At 40.2% G+C, this 19,901-nt stretch overlaps 1 protein-coding gene across 7 annotated transcripts in view; it reads right to left on the bottom strand.

The window, feature by feature from the left end:
- HERC2 (HECT and RLD domain containing E3 ubiquitin protein ligase 2) overlaps positions 1–19,901 on the bottom strand; it is a 273,658-nt gene that overhangs the window by 192,583 nt on the left and 61,174 nt on the right. For all 7 annotated transcript variants that reach the window (XM_045448942.1, XM_045448938.1, XM_045448941.1 and 4 more), the window contains 9 exons: positions 16,997–17,097; positions 16,326–16,482; positions 14,128–14,238; positions 13,182–13,353; positions 10,861–11,034; positions 9,085–9,273; positions 8,325–8,476; positions 6,151–6,308; positions 5,950–6,063 (listed from right to left, as the gene is read on the bottom strand). In XM_045448942.1, the coding sequence (XP_045304898.1) occupies positions 5,950–6,063; positions 6,151–6,308; positions 8,325–8,476; positions 9,085–9,273; positions 10,861–11,034; positions 13,182–13,353; positions 14,128–14,238; positions 16,326–16,482; positions 16,997–17,097 (1,328 nt within the window). The remainder of the gene's footprint in view (positions 1–5,949; positions 6,064–6,150; positions 6,309–8,324; positions 8,477–9,084; positions 9,274–10,860; positions 11,035–13,181; positions 13,354–14,127; positions 14,239–16,325; positions 16,483–16,996; positions 17,098–19,901) is intronic.

A 19,901-nucleotide genomic window follows, 5' to 3' on the forward strand; every position in this document is an offset into this window, starting at 1 on the left:
TTGAGAGAGAGAGCAGGGGAGGGGCAGAGAGAGGGAGAGAGAGAATCCCAAGCAGACTCCACACTGCCAGCACAGAGCTCGATGCAGGGCTCAATCCCACAAACCGTGAAATCATGACCTAAGCCAAAATCAAGAGTCGAATGCTTAACTAGCTGAACAACCTAGGCGCCCCAGCAAACTTTTTGTTAGAGCTCAGAAGGTAAGTATTTTTAGGCTTTGTGGGCAATGTGGTCTCTGTTACAATTATCTAATTGTTCCCCTGTCATAGGAAAGCAGCCACAGATAATACATAAGCAAGGTGGCATTCCAATATCAGTCTATTTGCAAAAACAGTCAATCCCTGATCTAAAACTGTATATGATACACTAGCAGGTGGTCAGTGAAAGAAACATAGCAATGTTCAACTCAGCAGACCCATACACAATTATCAAAGAATGTGCATATACTACATGCCTTGCAAAATGCCTGTTGTTCACATAGCCCAGCCCACAATTCCCACTTTCTCCAATTTTTTTCAGTGAGCCTGTCATCCAGGACCAGACCGAACAGACAAGCAGGCTTCTACTATACCAGTCTTCTCAAAGAATAGTAACATACCAGGGACATTTCCCTTTATAACACCCGCACCAAAGAAACACCAGTGGGAGGTAAACAGCATGCACAGTTTCCAATCAAGGCAATTTAGTCAACACTTTACACAGTTTTACTTATGTAGCAGTTTCACACTAAGAATTCAAGAACAAGCCCTAATAAGGCTTACTGAAGAAAAAACTTCCTTAAGAGTTTTATAACATATTATCAATCACTCAACAATGGACACTTAAAAACAAGACGTCAAACTGAAAGCTTCATGCTAGAAGAGAACTTTCAGATGACTGATGAGACCATTTTTCTCTAAGACTCATAGAAGGAGAAGAAAGATGACTCTATACCTATCCTTTAGTGGGAATAGGTGTGGGGCAAGGAGGGGCCCTAGGTGGACATGAAGATGACTGAAATTATTTTTGTCCTCTTACTAAAGAAATTCCCAGAAGTAAGTCAATTCCCAATCTGCCATTCAACTTCTGCAGGAGAGGGCAGACAGGCTCCCCAGCTGATTTTGACAGATCACCACGATTCTGAGGACAGACCCTCACAACATTAACAAATAACAGTTTAAAATATCAATCTAATTCTAATCATTAAACCTAATAAATATACGCTCAAAAAAGCAAAATGAGTACAGTCTCACTAATGAAGACAAATACAAAAGTAAAATCAAAAACAAGCCAACAATGTAGCTTCGTACTCTGAATCCACACAGACAAAAGCAGGATTCACCACAGGGAATCAAAGATAGCTAGACATTAAGAAACATAATAACCAGAAACAATTCATAATGTCAATTATTCTACTGTAACTCTCATTTTATATTAAAAAAATAAAATCCCCAGGGGTGCCTGGGTACCTTAGCCAGGCCTTTCTGCCTGGTCTGCCTTTCTCTGTCTCTCAGAAATAAATAAGGTTTTCCCAAACAAACAAAAACTGAAGGAATTCATCACCACTAAACCAGCCCTACAAGAGATCCTAAGGGGGATTCTGTGAGTGAAATGTTGCAAAGACCACAAAGTACCAGAGACATCACTGCAAGCATGAAACCCACACACATCACAATGACCCTAAACCCGTACCTTTCAATAACAACACTGAATGTAAATGGACTAAATGCTCCAACCAAAAGACATAGGGTATCAGAATGGATAATGAAACAAGACCCATCTATTCTCTGTCTACAAGAGACTCATTTTAGACCTGAGGACACCTTCAGATCGAAAGTGAGGGGATGGAGAACTATCTATCATGCTACTGGAAGTCAAAAGAAAGCTGGAGTAGCCATACTTATATCAGACAAACTAGACTTTAAATTAAAGGCTGTAACAAGAGATGAAGAAGGGCATTATATAATAATTACAGGGTCTATCCATCAGGAAGAACTAACGATTATAAATGTCTATGCGCCGAATACGGGAGCCCCCAAATATATAAAACAGTTAATCACAAACATAAGCAACCTTATTGATAAGAATGTGGTAATTGCAGGGGACTTTAATACCCCACTTACAGGAATGGAGAGATCATGTAGACACAGGATCAATAAAGAAACAAGGGCCCTGAATGATACATTGGATCAGATGGACTTGACAGATATATTTAGAACTCTGCATCCCAAAGCAGCAGAATATACTTTCTTCTCGAGTGCGCATGGAACATTCTCCAAGATAGATCACATACTGACTGGGTCACAAAACAGCCCTTCATAAGTATAAAAGAAGTGAGATCATACCATGCACACTTTCAGACCACAGTGCTATGAAAGTTGAAATCAACCACAGGAAAAAGCCTGGAACACCTCCAAAAGCATGGAGGTTAAAGAACACCCGACTAAAGAATGAATGGGTCAACCAGGCACTTAGAGAAGAAATTTAAAAATATGTGGAAACAAATCAAAATGAAAATACAACAGTCCAAACGCTTTGGGATGCAGCAAAGGCAGTCCTGAGAGGAAGATACATTGCAATCCAGGCCTATCTCAAGAAACAAGAAAAATCCCAAATACAAAATCTAACAGCACACCTAAAGGAAATAGAAGCAGAACAGCAAAGACACCCCAAACCCAGCAGAAGAAGAGAAATAATAAAGATCAGAGCAGAAATAAACAATATAGAATCTAAAAAAAAACTGTAGAGCAGATCAATGAAACCAAGAGTTGTTTTTTTGAAAAAATAAACAAAATTGATAAACCTCTAGCCAGGCTTCTCACAAAGAAAAGGGAGAGGACCCAAATAGATAAAGTCATGAATGCAAATGGAATTAGTACAACCAATCCCTCAGAAATACAAGCAATTATCAGGGAATACTATGAAAAATTATATGCCAACAAACTGGACAACCTGGAAGAAATGGACACATTCCTAAGCACCCACACACTTCCAAAACTCAAACAGGAAGAAATAGAAAACTTGAACAGACCCATAACCAGCGAAAAAATTGAATCAGTTTTCAAAAACCTCCCAACAAATAAGAGCCCAGGACCAGATGGCTTCCCAGGGGAATTCTACCAGACATTGAAAGCAGAGGTAATACCTATCCTTCTCAAGCTGTTCCAAAAAATAGAAAGGGAAGGAAAACTTCCAGACTCATTCTATGAAGCCAGCATTACTTTGATTCCCAAACCAGACAGAGACCCAGCAAAAAAAGAGAACTACAGGCCAATATCCCTGATGAATATGGACGCAAAAATTCTCAATCAGATACTAGCAAATCGAATTCAACAGCATATAAAAAGAATTATACACCACGATCAAGTGGGATTCATTCCTGGGCTGCAGGGCTGGTTCAACACTCACAAATCAATCAATGTGATACATCATATTAATAAAAGAAAAGAACCATATGATCCTGTCAATCGATGCAGAAAAAGCATTTGACCGAATTCAGCATCCTTTCTTAATAAAAACCCTCGAGAAAGTCAGGGTAGAAGGAACATACTTAAACATCATAACAGCCATTTATGAAAAGCCCACAGCTAATATCATCCTCAATGGGGAAAAACTGACAGCTTTCCCCCTGAGACCAGGAACACGACAGGGATGTCCACTCTCACCGCTGCTGTTTCACATAGTGTTGGAAGTGCTAGCATCAGCAATCAGACAACAAAAGAAAATCAAAGGCATCAAAATTGGCAAAGATGAAGTCAAGCTTTCACTTTTTGCAGATGACATGATATTATACATGGAAAACCCGACAGACTCCACCAAAAGTCTCCTAGAACTGATACATGAATTCAGCAAAGTCACAGGATGCAAAATTAATGTACAGAAATCAGCTGCATTCTTACACACTAATAATGAAGCAACAGAAAGCCAAAGAAACTGACCCCATTCACAATTACGCCAAGAATCATAAAATACCTAGGAATAAACCTAACCAAAGATGTAAAAGATCTGTGTGCTGAAAACTATAGAAAGCCTTGTGAAGGAAATCGAAGAAGATACAAGGAAATGGAAAAACATTCCGTGCTCATGGATTGGAAGAATAAATATTGCTAAAATGTCAATACTACCCAAAGCTATCTACACATTCAATGCAATCCCAATGAAAATTGCACCAGCATTCTTCTTGAAGCTAGAACAAGCAATCCTAAAATTTGTATGGAACCACAAAAGACCCCGAATAGCCAAAGTAATATTGAAGAAGACGACGACCAAAGCGGGAGGCATCACAATCCCAAACTTTAGCCTCTACTACAAAGCTGCAGTCATCAAGACAGCATGGTATTGGCACAAAAACAGACACACAGACCAATGGAATAGAATAGAGACTCCAGAATTGGATCCACAAAAGTATGGCCAACTAATCTTTGACAAAGCAGGGAAGAACATCCAATCAAAAAAAGACAGTCTCTTTAACAAATGGTGCTGGGAGAACTGGACAGCAACATGCCGAAGAATGAAACCAGACCACTTTCTTACACCATTCTCAAAAATAAACTCAAAATAGATGAAGGACCTGAATGTGAGACAGGAAACCATCAAAACCCTAGAGGAGAAAGCAGGAAAATACCTCTCTGACCTCAGCCACAGCAATTTCTTACTTGACACATCTCCAAAGGCAAGGGAATTAAAAGCAAATATGAACTATTGGGACCTCATGAAGATAAAAAGCTTCTGCACTGCAAAGGAAACAATCAACAAAACTAAAAGGCAACTGACGGAATGGGAAAAGATATTTGCAAAGAAAATATTGGACAAAGGGCTAGTATCCAAAATCTGTAAAGAACTCACTAAACTCCACACCCAGAAAACAAATAATCCAGTGAAGAAATGGGCAGAAAACATGAAGAGACACTTTTCTGAAGAAGACATCCAGATGGCCAACAGGCACATGAAAAGATGCTCAATGTCACTCCTCATCAGGGAAATGCAAATCAAAACCACACTCAGATACCGCCTCACGCCAGTCAGAGTAGCTAAAAGGAACAAATCAGGAGACTATAGATGCTGGCGAGGATGTGGAGAAACGGGAACCCTCTTGCACTGTTGGTGGGAATGCAAACTGGTGCAGCCGCTCTGGAAAACAGTGTGGAGGTTCCTCAAAAAATTAAAAATAGATCTACCCTATGACCCAGAAACAGCACTGCTAGGAATTTACCCATGGGATACAGGAGTGCTGATGCGTAGGGGCACTTGTATCCCAATGTTTATAGCAGCACTTTCAATAATAGCCAAATTATGGAAAGAGCCTAAATGTCCATCAACTGATGAATGGATAAAGAATTTGTGGTTTATATACACAATGGAATACCACTTGGCAATGAGAAAGAATGAAATCTGGCCTTTTGTAGCAACATGGATGGAACTGGAGAGTGTGATGCTAAGTGAAATAAGTCATACAGAAAGACAGATACCGTATGTTTTCACTCTTTTGTGGATCCTGAGAAACTTAACAGAAGACCATGGGGGAAGGAAAGGAAAAAAAACAGAGAGGGAAGGAGGCAAACCATAAGACTCTTAAAAACTGAGAATAAACTGAGGGTTGATGGGGGGTGGGAGGGAGGGGAAAGTGGTATGGGCACTGAGGAGGACAACTGTTGGGATGAGCACTGGGTGTTGTTTGGAAACCAATTTGACAATAAATTTCATATTAACAAAAAAATTTTTTTAATAAAAAAATAAATAAATAAAATGCCCAAATAGTTAGGATGTAGCTGCTAATTAGCAGTTCTGGGCAACAGAAATTAAAAGTCTTATAACTTCTGGACCTCTGCCAAGGACCCAGAGGTGCACACCACTTAAAAATGGACAAAGGGGCAACCATATGAGGTGCACTCTAATCCAAAGCTTACTCCCTCTAGGAAAGCGGCACTCCTCATCCTGAGAACCTGCCCAGGGTAGCATGAGTACTGCATACCATTCTCTGTCACGGCCAGTGTTTGAGCGTCCCCGCTCCCGCATGCCACATCAATGACCTTCAATCCTTTAAGCCCAGCTACCAGCACTGGGATGGCCTCGTCTTCACTGGAGCCTTCAAACAGATAGGACTATCATTAATAAGTCCCTCCATAGAGAAAACCTCCCACCACATGCTCGAGCCAGCTCACAGCAAATGTACCATGGCCTAGTCGGCCGTAGTTCCCTCGGCCCCAGGTGTACAGCTCCCCCTCGGCAGTGATGGCCGCACTATATGTGCTTCCACATGCGATGTGCACCACATGCTTCCCAGCCTGCTTTCCAGAGAAAGCAGAGATCACCTTAGGCTCTTCCAAAGGCCTGTGGAGAGAATGGGAACAGATATGAATGTCCTTCTAAGCATGTCCTATTAGTGTTAGCAAAGAAAATAACTATCAGAATAAACTATCAGAGTGCCAAGACAGTTTGGCCTTTCAGCTGTCTTATGAAATAATTAAGGAACACAGAATTCAAACACGTAACATTTCCATGATTGTGTGTTAATTGGGTACCCAATGCCAAGCATGACATCCAGCAGTAATATCAAAACAGTGTTAAAGACTCATACAATCAAGTCCAGAGCAGCTTTGTTCACAATGGTCCAAAACAGTGGCCCATCCATAAACAGATCACTCAGCAACAGGGACAAAGCAAGTACTGACACGCCCAACAACTTGGCTGAAGCTTAGGAACTCTGCTAAATGAAGGGGCCAGAAACAAAATACCATATAGTGACAGAGGGCAGACCAGTGGTTGACAGGAACTGGAGGTAGAGAGTAGGAGTTGACTGCAAAGGATCCAAAGAAAATAGCAGGGGCAATGGAAATAATTTGTGTCTCAGTTATGGTGCATTTGCTGAAATTCATTAAACTGTTCTCTTAAAATTGATGGATTTGTAAACCTCATACAGATGGCTAAAATTTACACATTTGTTAAATAAATAAGGAGGGAATGAAGGAGCAAGGTTTACCAATCACACTCCAAATTATATTTTACAACTGAAAAATAGGAGGCAGTAAGAATTCAGCAGGTAGAGGCCTTACTAGTTGGCTCTTCACTTTCAAAACTAGAAAAATACCTTATGCTTTCAATCCATAACATGTTCACTGTGATTGTTAACACCTACTCTAGCCTCTCCAAAAACATGGTATACTAACTTTGTGGCCTACTATTCTGCAAAATAAATAAATACACACAGAGGCAGGGGCACATACAGGCACAGGGAGAGCTGAACAACCCTATTCTGATACCATTTCTCCTTCCTGTTCAGCTCAAGTTTCAATCTCCCAAAGTTTCTCTCCAACTCCTAGCATCTAGCACTTAACCTCAACTGAGTATTATTTTATTACAAGGTAGTTTTTTTTTTTTGTAATTTAGTACAAATTACAACTAGCATACTGGAAGTAAAAACTAATGCCTCCACCCTGTATCTCCATCCTTTCAAATCCTATGAGCCCTGCCCATCTCATCCCTTTCAGTCCGAGAATAACAATTCTAAATTCTGTAGTTATCATTCCTTTGTTTCTCACCATCGTTTTACCACACTTGTCTGAATCCTGACAATACTGCCAAGTTTGGAATATCTCTCCTGAATGCTAACACTCAATACACATTGCTCAGCTTTTTTCATGGCTTGGGATTCTAACCAGGGATGTCCAACTCCATCCCATTGCAGTGAGAACAGGCCAGACTCCTCTCAACAGTGCTGTTCATGCCTCTGACCCCCTTCAAGTGCATCTTCAATTTTAATCAAATGCCCAAGTTTTGCTCCACTAGGCTCCACTCAAACCAGCAATATATAAAAGTGTTCCCACCACTCTGTGGCAGCTATGGGTACTCTCCATTTTCACAACAATGCACTTAGAACAATCATTTTGTTTTATTCCTGGTCTCTCACAATAATCAAAAGCTTCTACAAAATAGGACATTAAGAAATATTTTTGTACCTATGAAAATGAAATGGCTCAAGGAAAGGAGGATCTTATCTGATAGAGACATGTTGAAGTGTTTGTGAATGAAGAAACAAGTAGCATGGGATTTGCTTTAGAAAATTCCACAGTGTGAGGTGTGCCATGTATAGTTAAAACAGAAGTGACAAAAGCTGGAAGCATGCCATCTGAGAGAGAAGAACACGAAAGCCAATTGATGTCATCCTCTGTGCTGTGGGCAGAACTCCCATAGCATCACCCAGGGGCTGACACATCTTGATTGCTTTCTCCACCCTAGCCCTAAATGTCAGAGCAACTGGAACACCCATTCACACTCCTTTTCCACCCTATTTTGGATACAGTAACTCAAAAGAAGAGCAAGTCAATTACAAGAATGGGCCATACATACACAGTGTCCCCATGGCCCAACCGTCCTCCATCCCCACAGCCCCAGGAGTACACCTCTCCGGTGGCTGCCAGAGCCAGGTAGTGGTGACCATCAGAATGGGCAGCAATCTTTACAATGTTTCTGGAGGCAAGACCCTGGACCAGCTGTGGGGCCTAAAAGGGTAAAAATAGGAAGAAAATTAGTAAGCAGTCCAAGGACAATGAAAACAGCATGACTCTTCTCACGCATCTTATTTTAACAAACGCTCCTGGAACTGAAAGAACATGAGCCTATGGAGACTGCCAGCCAACTGTCTAGATGCCCTGCCCACTACCAACAGAAGAGTGGGCAGCCTCCAAGAGCTCTGTGACATTACTTAGGCCACCTCCACACAATGAAAACTCAACAACCCCAGGTAAAGAGCACCTTTCTTTAATAGGAACATGTACTATCTGACAAGGCCCAGTTTCCTCAGATTATCTGATACTGCCTCACCCCCAAAGTCAATTGAGTTTACACATGGAAAGTTAGTTTAAAAATGGGATTCATAATGGGCAATAAGTGTTACTATAAGGAGCTCCTGATCTTAACAATTAAGAAATTCTGCCCCAAGATTTTGGCAACAATTATGATTGAGATTATTAAATAAAACTAATAAAATACACTGAACAGAGGTTTCCAAATCTTCAGAAATCAAATGACTTAAAGAGTAGACACCTCTGTAGCTCCTGTAGTAGAAAACCACCCACCAAGGAAAGCAATCTGGGCCCAGAACACCCACCAGTGTGTCACTGTTGTAGGCCTGCGTGTACACACGGCCATTCCTTGACAAGATCAGGAAGCGCTTCTCAGCACAAGCAATTTGCGTGACTCCCAGATTGGCAAGTCCTTCACACTGAATTGGACCAATCACATTGGCATAGTATTTCCATCCTATTAACCCCCACCCTATGACCTCTTGCAATGATCCCTGTAAGATAACAAAGTAAACATTTTGTTTAGAGTGGCAAGAAAATTTCTTTCTTAGTCAAAAAAAGAATAATTTATGCTAGGAGTAACACTGAGATACTGTGGGATAAAAACAAAGCAAGTAAAGAAAGGAGATGATCCAAAACATCAAAATAACTCAAAACATCCCATATTACCTCAGTTAACAGGTAAGATCAAGCATATTTTTCCACAGCACTTCATCTTAACAGAGCCCATTAAAAAGTAATACAAGTAAAAAAAAAAAAAAAAAAAAAAGTAATATAAGTAAACCTTAAACAAATGCTCAAAACATATCAGGTTACCATTTTTACCATAACAGGCAGAAACCTAAAAGCCTAAGCACAAGGCTGGCAGACAAGTATCCAACTGTTGGTGGGGATGAGAAGGATCAAGCTGTGTGTGAACAATTTTGTGATAATCGGCTAGTGCCCACCCACATCAGGTACATCACCACTGGTGCATGCATTTGCACGAACAAGAACAAATGTACGAGGTTGGTCATTGCAGCACTACTGGAATAGTACACTTCTGACCACACAGATTCCAACAAAAAAATCATGATACAACCATACATGGAATACTGAGTTGCATTAAAATAAAGAGAGAGGCTTTGTTTATTGATGAACTCCTTGGTACAAACTGTGTAGTGACAAAAATAAGCTACAATATGCTACCACTAATATATTCATTTCAGAGAATACTGAAGGATATATAAGAGACTAGAAAAATGAAAAGTAGCAGGTGCAAAACCAGGTGGGTGGGGGGACAGGGAAATAACATCATCTCTGCATTTAATTTTGATTTTTGAACCATGTGAATATAATTATTTGGAAAAAAACAAATGACTATAAAATGAGATAAATACACATCCCGCTAAAAATAAAAGTTAGAAAAAACTGGATTCAAATCCAGGATTATTCTGTGTGACCCTGCCAAAATTCACTGCCACTCCAAATGGCAGTTTTCTCATCAATACAGTGGGGTAGTGTTGTGATGGTCAGATGCAACTGTGAATGTGAAGTCCTCAGGTGGCCCGCACTGGCAGGCTCTACACACATGTAGATTAGTGTCATCAGTGCTCTGAGCAGCATTACAGACAGCCCATGTTCTGAGCTCCTAGTGTACAAAAAAATAAAATATGCTGGAATCTCCCTGAGGAAGGCAGGACAGCATGTGGTTGTTTGGATAAAGGAGAGTTCTCTGGAGCTATACCTCCTGAATCTGGAACCTGCAACACTGAATTGGGTCCTCAACCCATGTACACCTCAGCTTGCTCACCACTCACTCTGACCACTGACAATACCTTAAAATGTATACATGTTTACACTTGTATACCAGCAGAGTGTCTGGCTGGCTCAGTTAATGGAGCATCCAACTCTTGATCCCAGGGTTGTGAGTTAAAGATCCACACTGGACGTGGACCCTACTTCCAAAAAAAAAAAAAAAAAGGCTGTAAGCCAGCTCCACCCCCAATACCAGAGAAAGTGGCACAGAATGAGAACCTATAGGTGCTAATGACTGTAGTACACACAAAGATACAAAGAATAAACACTGTTAGCGCAGGTACCTTATGAGATGTTGGCGAGCTACACAGAGGTGGCATACAGGGAGTAGCCAGGCGGTCTAAATGGGCCATGACAACAACTGCAGTTTGTTGTAAGTCAATGGCGAGCTCATTATCTTGTGGAAGAGTAAGGTATCTCAGAAAACTCTCGTTAGGGCTCAGAGGACCAGACAAAAGCTAGAGAAGAAAAGTAAACAAGCATCTTCAAAACGCTGGAAAAAATTCAAGTAACACAATTAGCCATTAACAACTCTTTATATTTTGGTATTCACAGTTGTGCATCATCCACTCCTTTTAGCCATCAGATGAGAAGTACTGCTGATGCACTGACCCTACACATCTACATATATACACACCTGCTGTAAAACTGCACACAGCAGTGCCTGCACATTTGCACATCCATCATGCATGTGCATACTCTACACAGGTCAATGACATGGTCCAGACATCCTGCAGGCTCCCCACCCCACTCCCCCTCCCCACCCCCTGGCCCGGCCAATAGCCCTCAGAATGCAGAGGAAGCTTCCTAGGAACACAGCACTACACCTCAACCTGGCTTTACAAACTGAAAACCAAAACCTAATGCCACCCACTCTGAAGGAAACCTAATGTTACTCGGACATTAAGTAACATTAAGTAAATCTAATTCTTCTTTTTTAAAAATTGTTTATTTATTTATTTTGAGAAAAAGAGAGAATGAGAGGGAAAGAAGGGCAGAGGGAGAGGGTGAGGGGGAGAAAGTGGGAGGGAGGGGAGAGGGAGAGAGAGAGAGAGAGAGAGAGAGAGAGAGAGAGAATCCCAAGCAGGCCTCAGCTGTCAGCGCAGAGCCCGAAACAGGGCTCAATCCCATGAACTGTGAGATCATGACCTGAGCCAAAATCAAGAGTCAGGACACATGGGGCGCCTGGGTGGCGCAGTCGGTTAAGCGTCCGACATCAGCCAGGTCACGATCTCGCGGTCCGTGAGTTCGAGCCCCGCGTCAGGCTCTGGGCTGATGGCTCAGAGCCTGGAGCCTGTTTCTGATTCTGTGTCTCCCTCTCTCTCTGCCCCTCCCCCGTTCATGCTCTGTCTCTCTCTGTCCCAAAAATAAATAAACGTTGAAAAAAAAAAAATTAAAAAAAAAAAAGAGTCAGGACACTTAACCAACTGAGTCACTCAAGCACCCCAAATCTAATTCTTCTAAAGGCAGAAAGCCTTATTATAATTAAAGACTGCCAAGTGATAGAAAATTAACTTTATAATGGAATGGCTGTCTTCCCCCCCAAAAAAAGACCTACAAGATCAAACTTGTACTTCTAAAAAGAAGCAGTCCCAGGGGTTCAGACCCAGGACCCAGACAGGCCCTCCTCTGCTACCAGCCTTGTTTTCCTAGGACAAACACAGTGATGACTTAGGTGACACACTCCATGCAGTGCCCTGCACAAAGAAAGGGCCAAAAAGTAAGCCACTATTTTCAATGCTCTTTTTATAATATGTATTTAAAAGTGGGTATGTCAGACTTAGCTCTGTGTTGCAGTACAGCTGGTGCTCGTTGAACTGTCTTCTCCATAAACAGTATATGGAGTAACATGGAAGAGGACTACCAGACTTCTCAAGGCAGGTCAAAACAAATAAACATTAACCACTAGGCAACTACACGACCTCATGGTGGAGCACATCCTCAGAACCGAACACACACTCCATCCCACACCAGCTCAGCTTCAGCAACTTGTGCCGCCTCCCCATGTTATTACTGCAAGTGCCCATAAGGACCTGCTTGACTCTCTCACTTTGTTCTTGAAATATTGTCAGAATTTTTACCCATTTTCATGCCTCTACTAACTCTTTCATGGAAGTGAGCATGCCTTCTTTATATCTTCCACAGCATCTTAAACTCACTCTCCATCACAGCCAAAGCACAACATGACTGGTTACTGGGAACACACAGGTAATAATAAACCCACAAACACAAAGGGCTAAATGGCTCTAATCCAGCAGAAAGAAAACTACATGGTCAAAAAGCAGTAGAGGAATCTCTCTAAAAGTACAAGTTGATACATGTCAAGAAATACATTCTCCCTACTAAGTATACACAATCCAGAACACACACAAACAGATGCCATATGCTCAAGTGATATTCCACTGCATCGAATGAAACTCACCCCATGATATCCCACACCTGTCCTACATCTGACTCACTATTGTCATCACCAAATACACACTTTCCCCTAGCGACAACTACTGCCACAGACATGCACTCTGGTTTTGTTTATAAAAGTCTAACTCTTTTAGGATAACTGAATTAAGAAAGCTACTTAAAGGCAGAATTTTTTTATGGTACTTACGTGAGCGTCACCTTCTGTATGAGGGGCATCTTTACTGCAGATGATACTCTGGAACCTTTGCAGTAAAGGGAGAAGAGGAGCACTGGTACCCTGAGCAGACCGCTCATTGTCAGTTTCCTGCGTCCCACTGTCCCACAATTGAAGCAACAACAGGATGGCAGATAACATTTGGCTGAAAGAGAAAATATCTTTATTATCTAGTAAAAACATATTAGCTTTTATTGCCATGGACTGTCAAAAATAAAAGCAGAGAGCTAAATAAAATAGAAAAAATACTTTAGATTGAAAAGGAAACTAAAATAACGCCATGAAAACAATTCTTGGCAGTAAAATCACTTAATCAATGCCAAGATTTTAGCACAACATATCCACCTTCTGAGGATAAGAAATATAAAACCAGTTAAGAAGTTCAAACAGCACTTTCTAAAGAGAATTTCTAGGACCTTAAACTAATGGAATAAAAATCATTTGAAGAAAATTAAAAAGAAAAAAAAAGGAACAGGTCTTAGACTACAAAAGTTGAACATAAAACATGAAGTGAAGAGGAGCACCTGGGTGGCTCAGTCAGTTAAGGTGCCAACTCCTGATTTTTGGCTCAGGTTACGATCTCACAATTTATGGGTTTGAGCACTACATCGGGCTCTAGACTAACGGTGCAGAGCTTGCTTGAAATTCTCTCTCCCCCTCTCTCTCTATACCCTTCCCCTGCTTGCTCTCTAAAAAAATAAATAAACAAACTTTAAAAAAAAAAAAAAAAAGGGAAGTGAAGAAAACCTAAGTGTACCCAGGCTTGAAAGAAGAGAAAGTCCTGGGATATGGTTCTTTGATTATAGAACACCACACATTTTTATAAACACAAATGATTCAATGAAATGCCATAAAGTGAAACAGATGTTCAGATACAGAGGTGTTCCATGAAATGCTCCCAGCCTGCAGCACCCTTTACCTCAGTGTGCCTCTCTGCACAGCCAGCTCTAACAGAATGGCCAGGGCCAGGTGCTGGTCCTGCAGGGGGATGCTTCCTGGCCCTTTGGTACCAGGTGTTCCATGAACATCTCTGAAATGACAGCAGTGGATGCAAGAACAAAGTAACATGAGAACTTAAAGACAGCATGTATATTTTTAATATTTAGAATCAAGTTTCTGAGACTTACTACTCAAATTTAATCAGATGTTTTAAAGTATACAATTAACGAGGTGCCTGAGTTAAGCATCTGACTTCAGCTCAGGTCATGATCTCCTGGCTTGTGAGTTCAAACCCCGCATCAGGGTCTGTGCTGACAGCTCAGAGCCTGGAGCCTGCTTCAGCTTCTGTCTCTGTCTCCCTCTGCCCTCCCCCACTCATGCAGTCTCTCTCTCTCTTAAATATAAATAGACATTAAAAAAATTTTAATAAAAAATAAAGTATACAATTAACTTAAAAAGATATGTTTTTATTAAAAGACTTCAGATACAAAAGATGACTACATTAGAAAACACATATTCCAGTTTCCACAGCATAAAATTATTTATATCATTATTCAAATCATGAGTAGAAACATGTTTAGATATGTTTCCACTTTCAGTGAAATCTAAGGCTATTAGAGTATCAACATCCCTCTATGAAAATGGAGAAAAATCAACTTCTAAAAGCACCTGAGACTCTACACAAAATGTCTATGCTTATTTTTATCTTTTATCAAATAAATATTTTAACTTTTCCCCAATAATAAATGACAATTCTTCTGAACCCAAGATGGAGAACTGAGGGCTTTCTGACATCAACATTATAGCTGAATATTTGAAATTACAGTTGAACCCTGAACAACACGAGTTTGAACTGCACAAATTCACTTATATGCAGATTTTTTTTCAATACAGATATTGGAAAATTTTTTGGAGATTTGCAACAATTTGAAAAAACTCACAGATGAACCATGTAGCTTAGAAATACCAAAAAATTTAAGAAAAGGGTATTATTATAAAAATACAGTAAATAATACTTACAACATAAAATATGCATTGATCCACTGTTTATGTTATCGGTCAGGCTTCTAGTCAACATGCTATTAGTTTAGTTTGGGGAAGTAAAATGTTATATGTGGATTTTTAACTGCGTGAATGGCTGGCACCTCTACCCCCTACATTGTTCAAGGATCAACTGTAATTCAAAGCCTATTTTCAGGGCCCCCAGCCCAAAACCTTGTCACAATGCCTATATCAGCTCTCTGGGGAGCCAAACTCACAGTCTGTTAGCACAGAGACCACAGGTCCCCTTGCACATCGGAAGGGGCAGAGCAGTGACCTCTTTTGACAAAGCAAATGAGAAAAGACTCACTTCTCCTCTAATTATGTCTTTGGCGTTGAATTACGTATTAAGTATATATACTTTTTCTTTTTAAAAACCTAAAAATTTGGGGCGCCTGGGTGGCGCAGTCGGTTAAGCGCCCGACTTCAGCCAGGTCACGATCTCGCGGTCCGTGAGTTCGAGCCCCGCGTCGGGCTCTGGGCTGATGGCTCAGAGCCTGGAGCCTGTTTCTGATTCTGTGTCTCCCTCTCTCTCTCTGCCCCTCCCCCGTTCATGCTCTGTCTCTCTCTGTCCCAAAAAAAATAAAATAAACGTTGGAAAAAAAAAATTTTTAATAAAAAAAAAAAAAACCTAAAAATTTAAAGTTAACAAAAATATATAACACCCAAGACCAGAGTTCAGGGTTTTCCTTATAGAAAATGATTCACATTCAAAAATTTTTTACACTAAAAAGAATAGATTAAGGTTTAAACATTTTGATCTTGAGTAGCTGTTTAGTACCATGTTGTCTATTAAGACAACACCCATCACTCAGAATGGTAGCATCCATATTCTCACTGAAAGGCACCCAACAGATGCTCACTTAATGAATGACTGATACCCATATCATAAATACCTGAAAAAAAATACATTACAAAAATATTTTTCATTTTTCCATCTGATTCAATATGATAGCTTCCAGGGTCTAATCAGAATATCAAAAGCAAACATTTGAAAAGCTGAAAACCAAGATCCAGAATAACAGAGCTGAGGGCAGGCTGGAGACATACACACAAACCTGCTCTAAAGAGAAGGTGAGACAAGACTGAAACATGTTAGAACCATTCAGAGTTAAGATGTGAAAAGAAAGAACTCACCCTGTCACGACGGATCTAAGGAACTTGGCTGCTCTCTCTACCACCTCCAGCCACACAGAGGACACTGTGCTCTCATCAAAGAGCGAGGCCTCAGGCAGGGCTCTCAGGGCATCCAGGGACTCCTGCAATAGCTCGCTGCATAGATCCGCATCTTCACCTGGGCACACATGCATCAGAGGAGGCCATCCACTCCTCAGGCAGCACTGACAAGTAAAGCCCTCCCCACTCTCCCAGATGGTCCTCCAACCCCTCTGTATGAGAAGATACCACTGTCACATTTTCAATCCCTCACTTTCCTCTCAATGAGATACTCCAAGAACTCAAGAGATTAAAACTTAATACAGGTGCCCCAAAGTCAGTTCTTTATGTTATGACTCTCTCATGAGCAATTCTAACTTCTTGTTCTCCTAGAAAATAAATCAGCACTGATGTACTAACAGTGGTTTACCTGCGATATAAACACATACACACTTTTTCTTATTTTTTTTTTTTTTTTTAAAGAACAGACCTGAAAAGTCAAATAGACTGAAGCCTCTCATTCTACAAACAAGAAAAATGAGGCACACAGACTATATGGGATCAGCCCAAGGGCATGTGGTGGCAGAACTGAGAAGAGAACCCAAGTCTCCTGATGTGGTGAGGAAACCGAACGACACTCTGGGCCCACATACCTGATCGCCACGCCCTGCGTAAAAAGGCAAAGGCAAAGGAGAGAGCTGCTCGGGATCCGACTCTCGCAAGTCCTTCCACTCCTTTGCCTGTGGGTCGGGAACTGCGGACAACACACATGGGAGTTGTGATAACTGGTCAGAGGACTGTGCAAATACTAAAATAAAATAAATAATATGGAAGGATTTGTACCAAAATGTGATCACTGAATTTCTTTAGACAGCAGGATCACAAGTGACTTTTAGTTTCATATTTAAAAACTTTTACCAAATGTCCTTTGTAAAGGAAGTTCCCTCTTTAAGGAAGAAAAAAAAAGGCATTTACAGAGAATTTTAAATGACTTGCAGAAATTCTCACAAAATAATCTCAGAGAGCTGATATTATTAGTCAGGGAGACACACATGGTAAACAGAAAATAAACATATAAATACATAAATGGAGAGATTAAAGCTCATGTAGCAAAGAAAAGGCAGGTGAGGGTGTTGAGAGAACAATACGACAAATTCCCGGGACTGCACCTAGGGCTATGGAATCTGTATTTGCTTTGGCCCCTTTTAGGTCTATGTGCTGACCAGGAGTAGAGACTCCATGTACCTGTCCTATTCTCTTTCACCCTCATCTTGCTGAGTTTATCCTCTCCTGAATTTAGTGCTTATCATTCTCACATGTCTTTTTTAAGCTTTTTACTACTTCTGGATGTAAATTTAACAAGATATGCATATTTTTTAAAGTTATACAAATAGTATACCATGATATTCTAAAAAAAAAAAAAAACTAGAATACAAAAAAAGTGTACAATATAAACTCAATCATGCAACTTTATACGGCTCAATATTTCTACTATGTATTATATTTTTCAAACTTACTATAATATTCTTTCACAATCAGGGGGAAATGCTATGAAAAATAGGTAATGATATGGAATGACCTTCCCAAGATACAATGTCAAGTAAAATTAGCAGTGAAGAACGTGTGGATCCCAGAGAGGCAGCTAGTATGCACATTCTGTGAATCCTGAGCTCTATGAGGGAAGCTCATGAGGAGACACAAGAAACTGTAATTAGTGGCTGCCTCTAATGAGGGGACTGGGTGCCTAGGAGACAGGATTAAGGAGATTTAAACTTTATTTCTGAATGAGAAATATAAATATTACAAGATACATATGTATAATAATACACGTGGTCTTTAAAACGGGAAGTACACATGCTAAGTCTATTCTCCCTCTGGGAGAAAACTGCTCCAGGAAAAGCATGAAACTGGGGCTCCCCTCAGGTAATCATAATGGCCCCTGAGAAAGTGCCCAACAGCCCTCAATCTGCACAGTTTAAGAACTGCTAAATCTTCAATAAGTCACTATTTTACAGATACTCAAGGAAAAAAAAAGCAAATAGCTTAGACCCACTCCCATCCACACCAGTCAACAATCCAACCCATTGCTAATTCCACAAAAAAAGGTGAAATCCACCACTATTCAGTAAATTGAGAAATGAGGAAATTTACAAAAATTTAGAAGATATCATGACACATCTAACAGACTGGCTAAAACAAAGCAGCAACAAATTCAAACGCTGACAAGGCTATGGAGAAACTAAATCATTCATACATAGTTGATGAGACTATACAATTACACAGCTATTTTGGAAAGAGCGCAGCAATGACCTACAAACCTAAACCTAAGACCCAACAATTGAACTCCAGGGCATTTATTCAAAAAAAATGAAACTGAGGTTCACACAAAAACCTGTCCACAAATATTCACAGCAGCTTTAATTCATAAAACTCAAAAACTGTAAATAACTTATGTCCTTCACTGGATGGTTAAACCAAATGAGACACATCCATGTCACAGAATTTTACTATGCAATGATGATACATACAATTACTTGAAAGAATCTCAAGGAGGTAACCCTGATTGAAAAAAAGCCAAGGTTACATAATAGACATGAAGAACACATTAGTGGCTGAAAGAGGATAAGGCAAAGGGGAGGGAAAAGGAGGTGAGTGTGGCTATAAAAAGGCTCCTTGTCCTGTACTCTAACTGTGGCAATAGTGAGAGAAATCCAAACCTGTGATAAAATTGTACGGAAACACAATGGACACATGCATGCACTGAGAACATGTAAAAAACTGAGTTGAAAACATGTAAAATTGAGGAAATATGAGTAAGAGAAGTAAACTGTATCAAAGTCAATATCCTCATTGTGATAGTATACCGCAGTTTTGCAAGTGGCTACCACTGGGGGGAAGTAGATGAAGGGTATAAGGAATCTGTACGATTTCTTACAACTCCATGTGAACCCATAATTATCTCAAAATATGTATTTTTTTTAATTTTATGAATTTGCTTGCTTCAGTGAAAGACAGATTTCAATTAACCCACCAACTCTTCTGTCACCACAAAGGAAAAAGCACAAAGAAAAATCAGTTGGGATCTAAGACACTTCTGCATCTTAGAGAATTCATTTTCATTCAACAAACACACAGGAACACTTAAAAGGCTTAGAATCTATCATCCCCATATGCAGAACGCCTTCCTGATCAATGATCACTACAAAGACCACTCACTCTCCAGCCAAGAAAGAAAGAACTGTGCTGCTGGTTATCATCACATGGGCAGGAATCCTCCTCTGTCACTTGGTTTAATTTATCTTAAAACTACTATCAAATATAGGACATGTAATGTGGTTTCAACTAGATTTAAAAGGAAAAATACATGAAACATGATACATTTAGCAATTCTTGTCTCTTGGTAGCAAAATAAGGTTTCCCCCCTGCTTCTTTCTGCCCCTGTACATTCCATGTGCTCTCTAGGGAATAAAAATCAGTATTACAATCAAATAAAACCAATTCTTTTTACTACATAAAATATGAGTTAAATCTGGAAATCTTTTAGTCGATGCTTCTGAG

The sequence above is a fragment of the Leopardus geoffroyi genome, chromosome B3 (assembly GCF_018350155.1).
Source record: "Leopardus geoffroyi isolate Oge1 chromosome B3, O.geoffroyi_Oge1_pat1.0, whole genome shotgun sequence".
In the NCBI taxonomy this organism is placed as follows: domain Eukaryota; kingdom Metazoa; phylum Chordata; class Mammalia; order Carnivora; family Felidae; genus Leopardus; species Leopardus geoffroyi.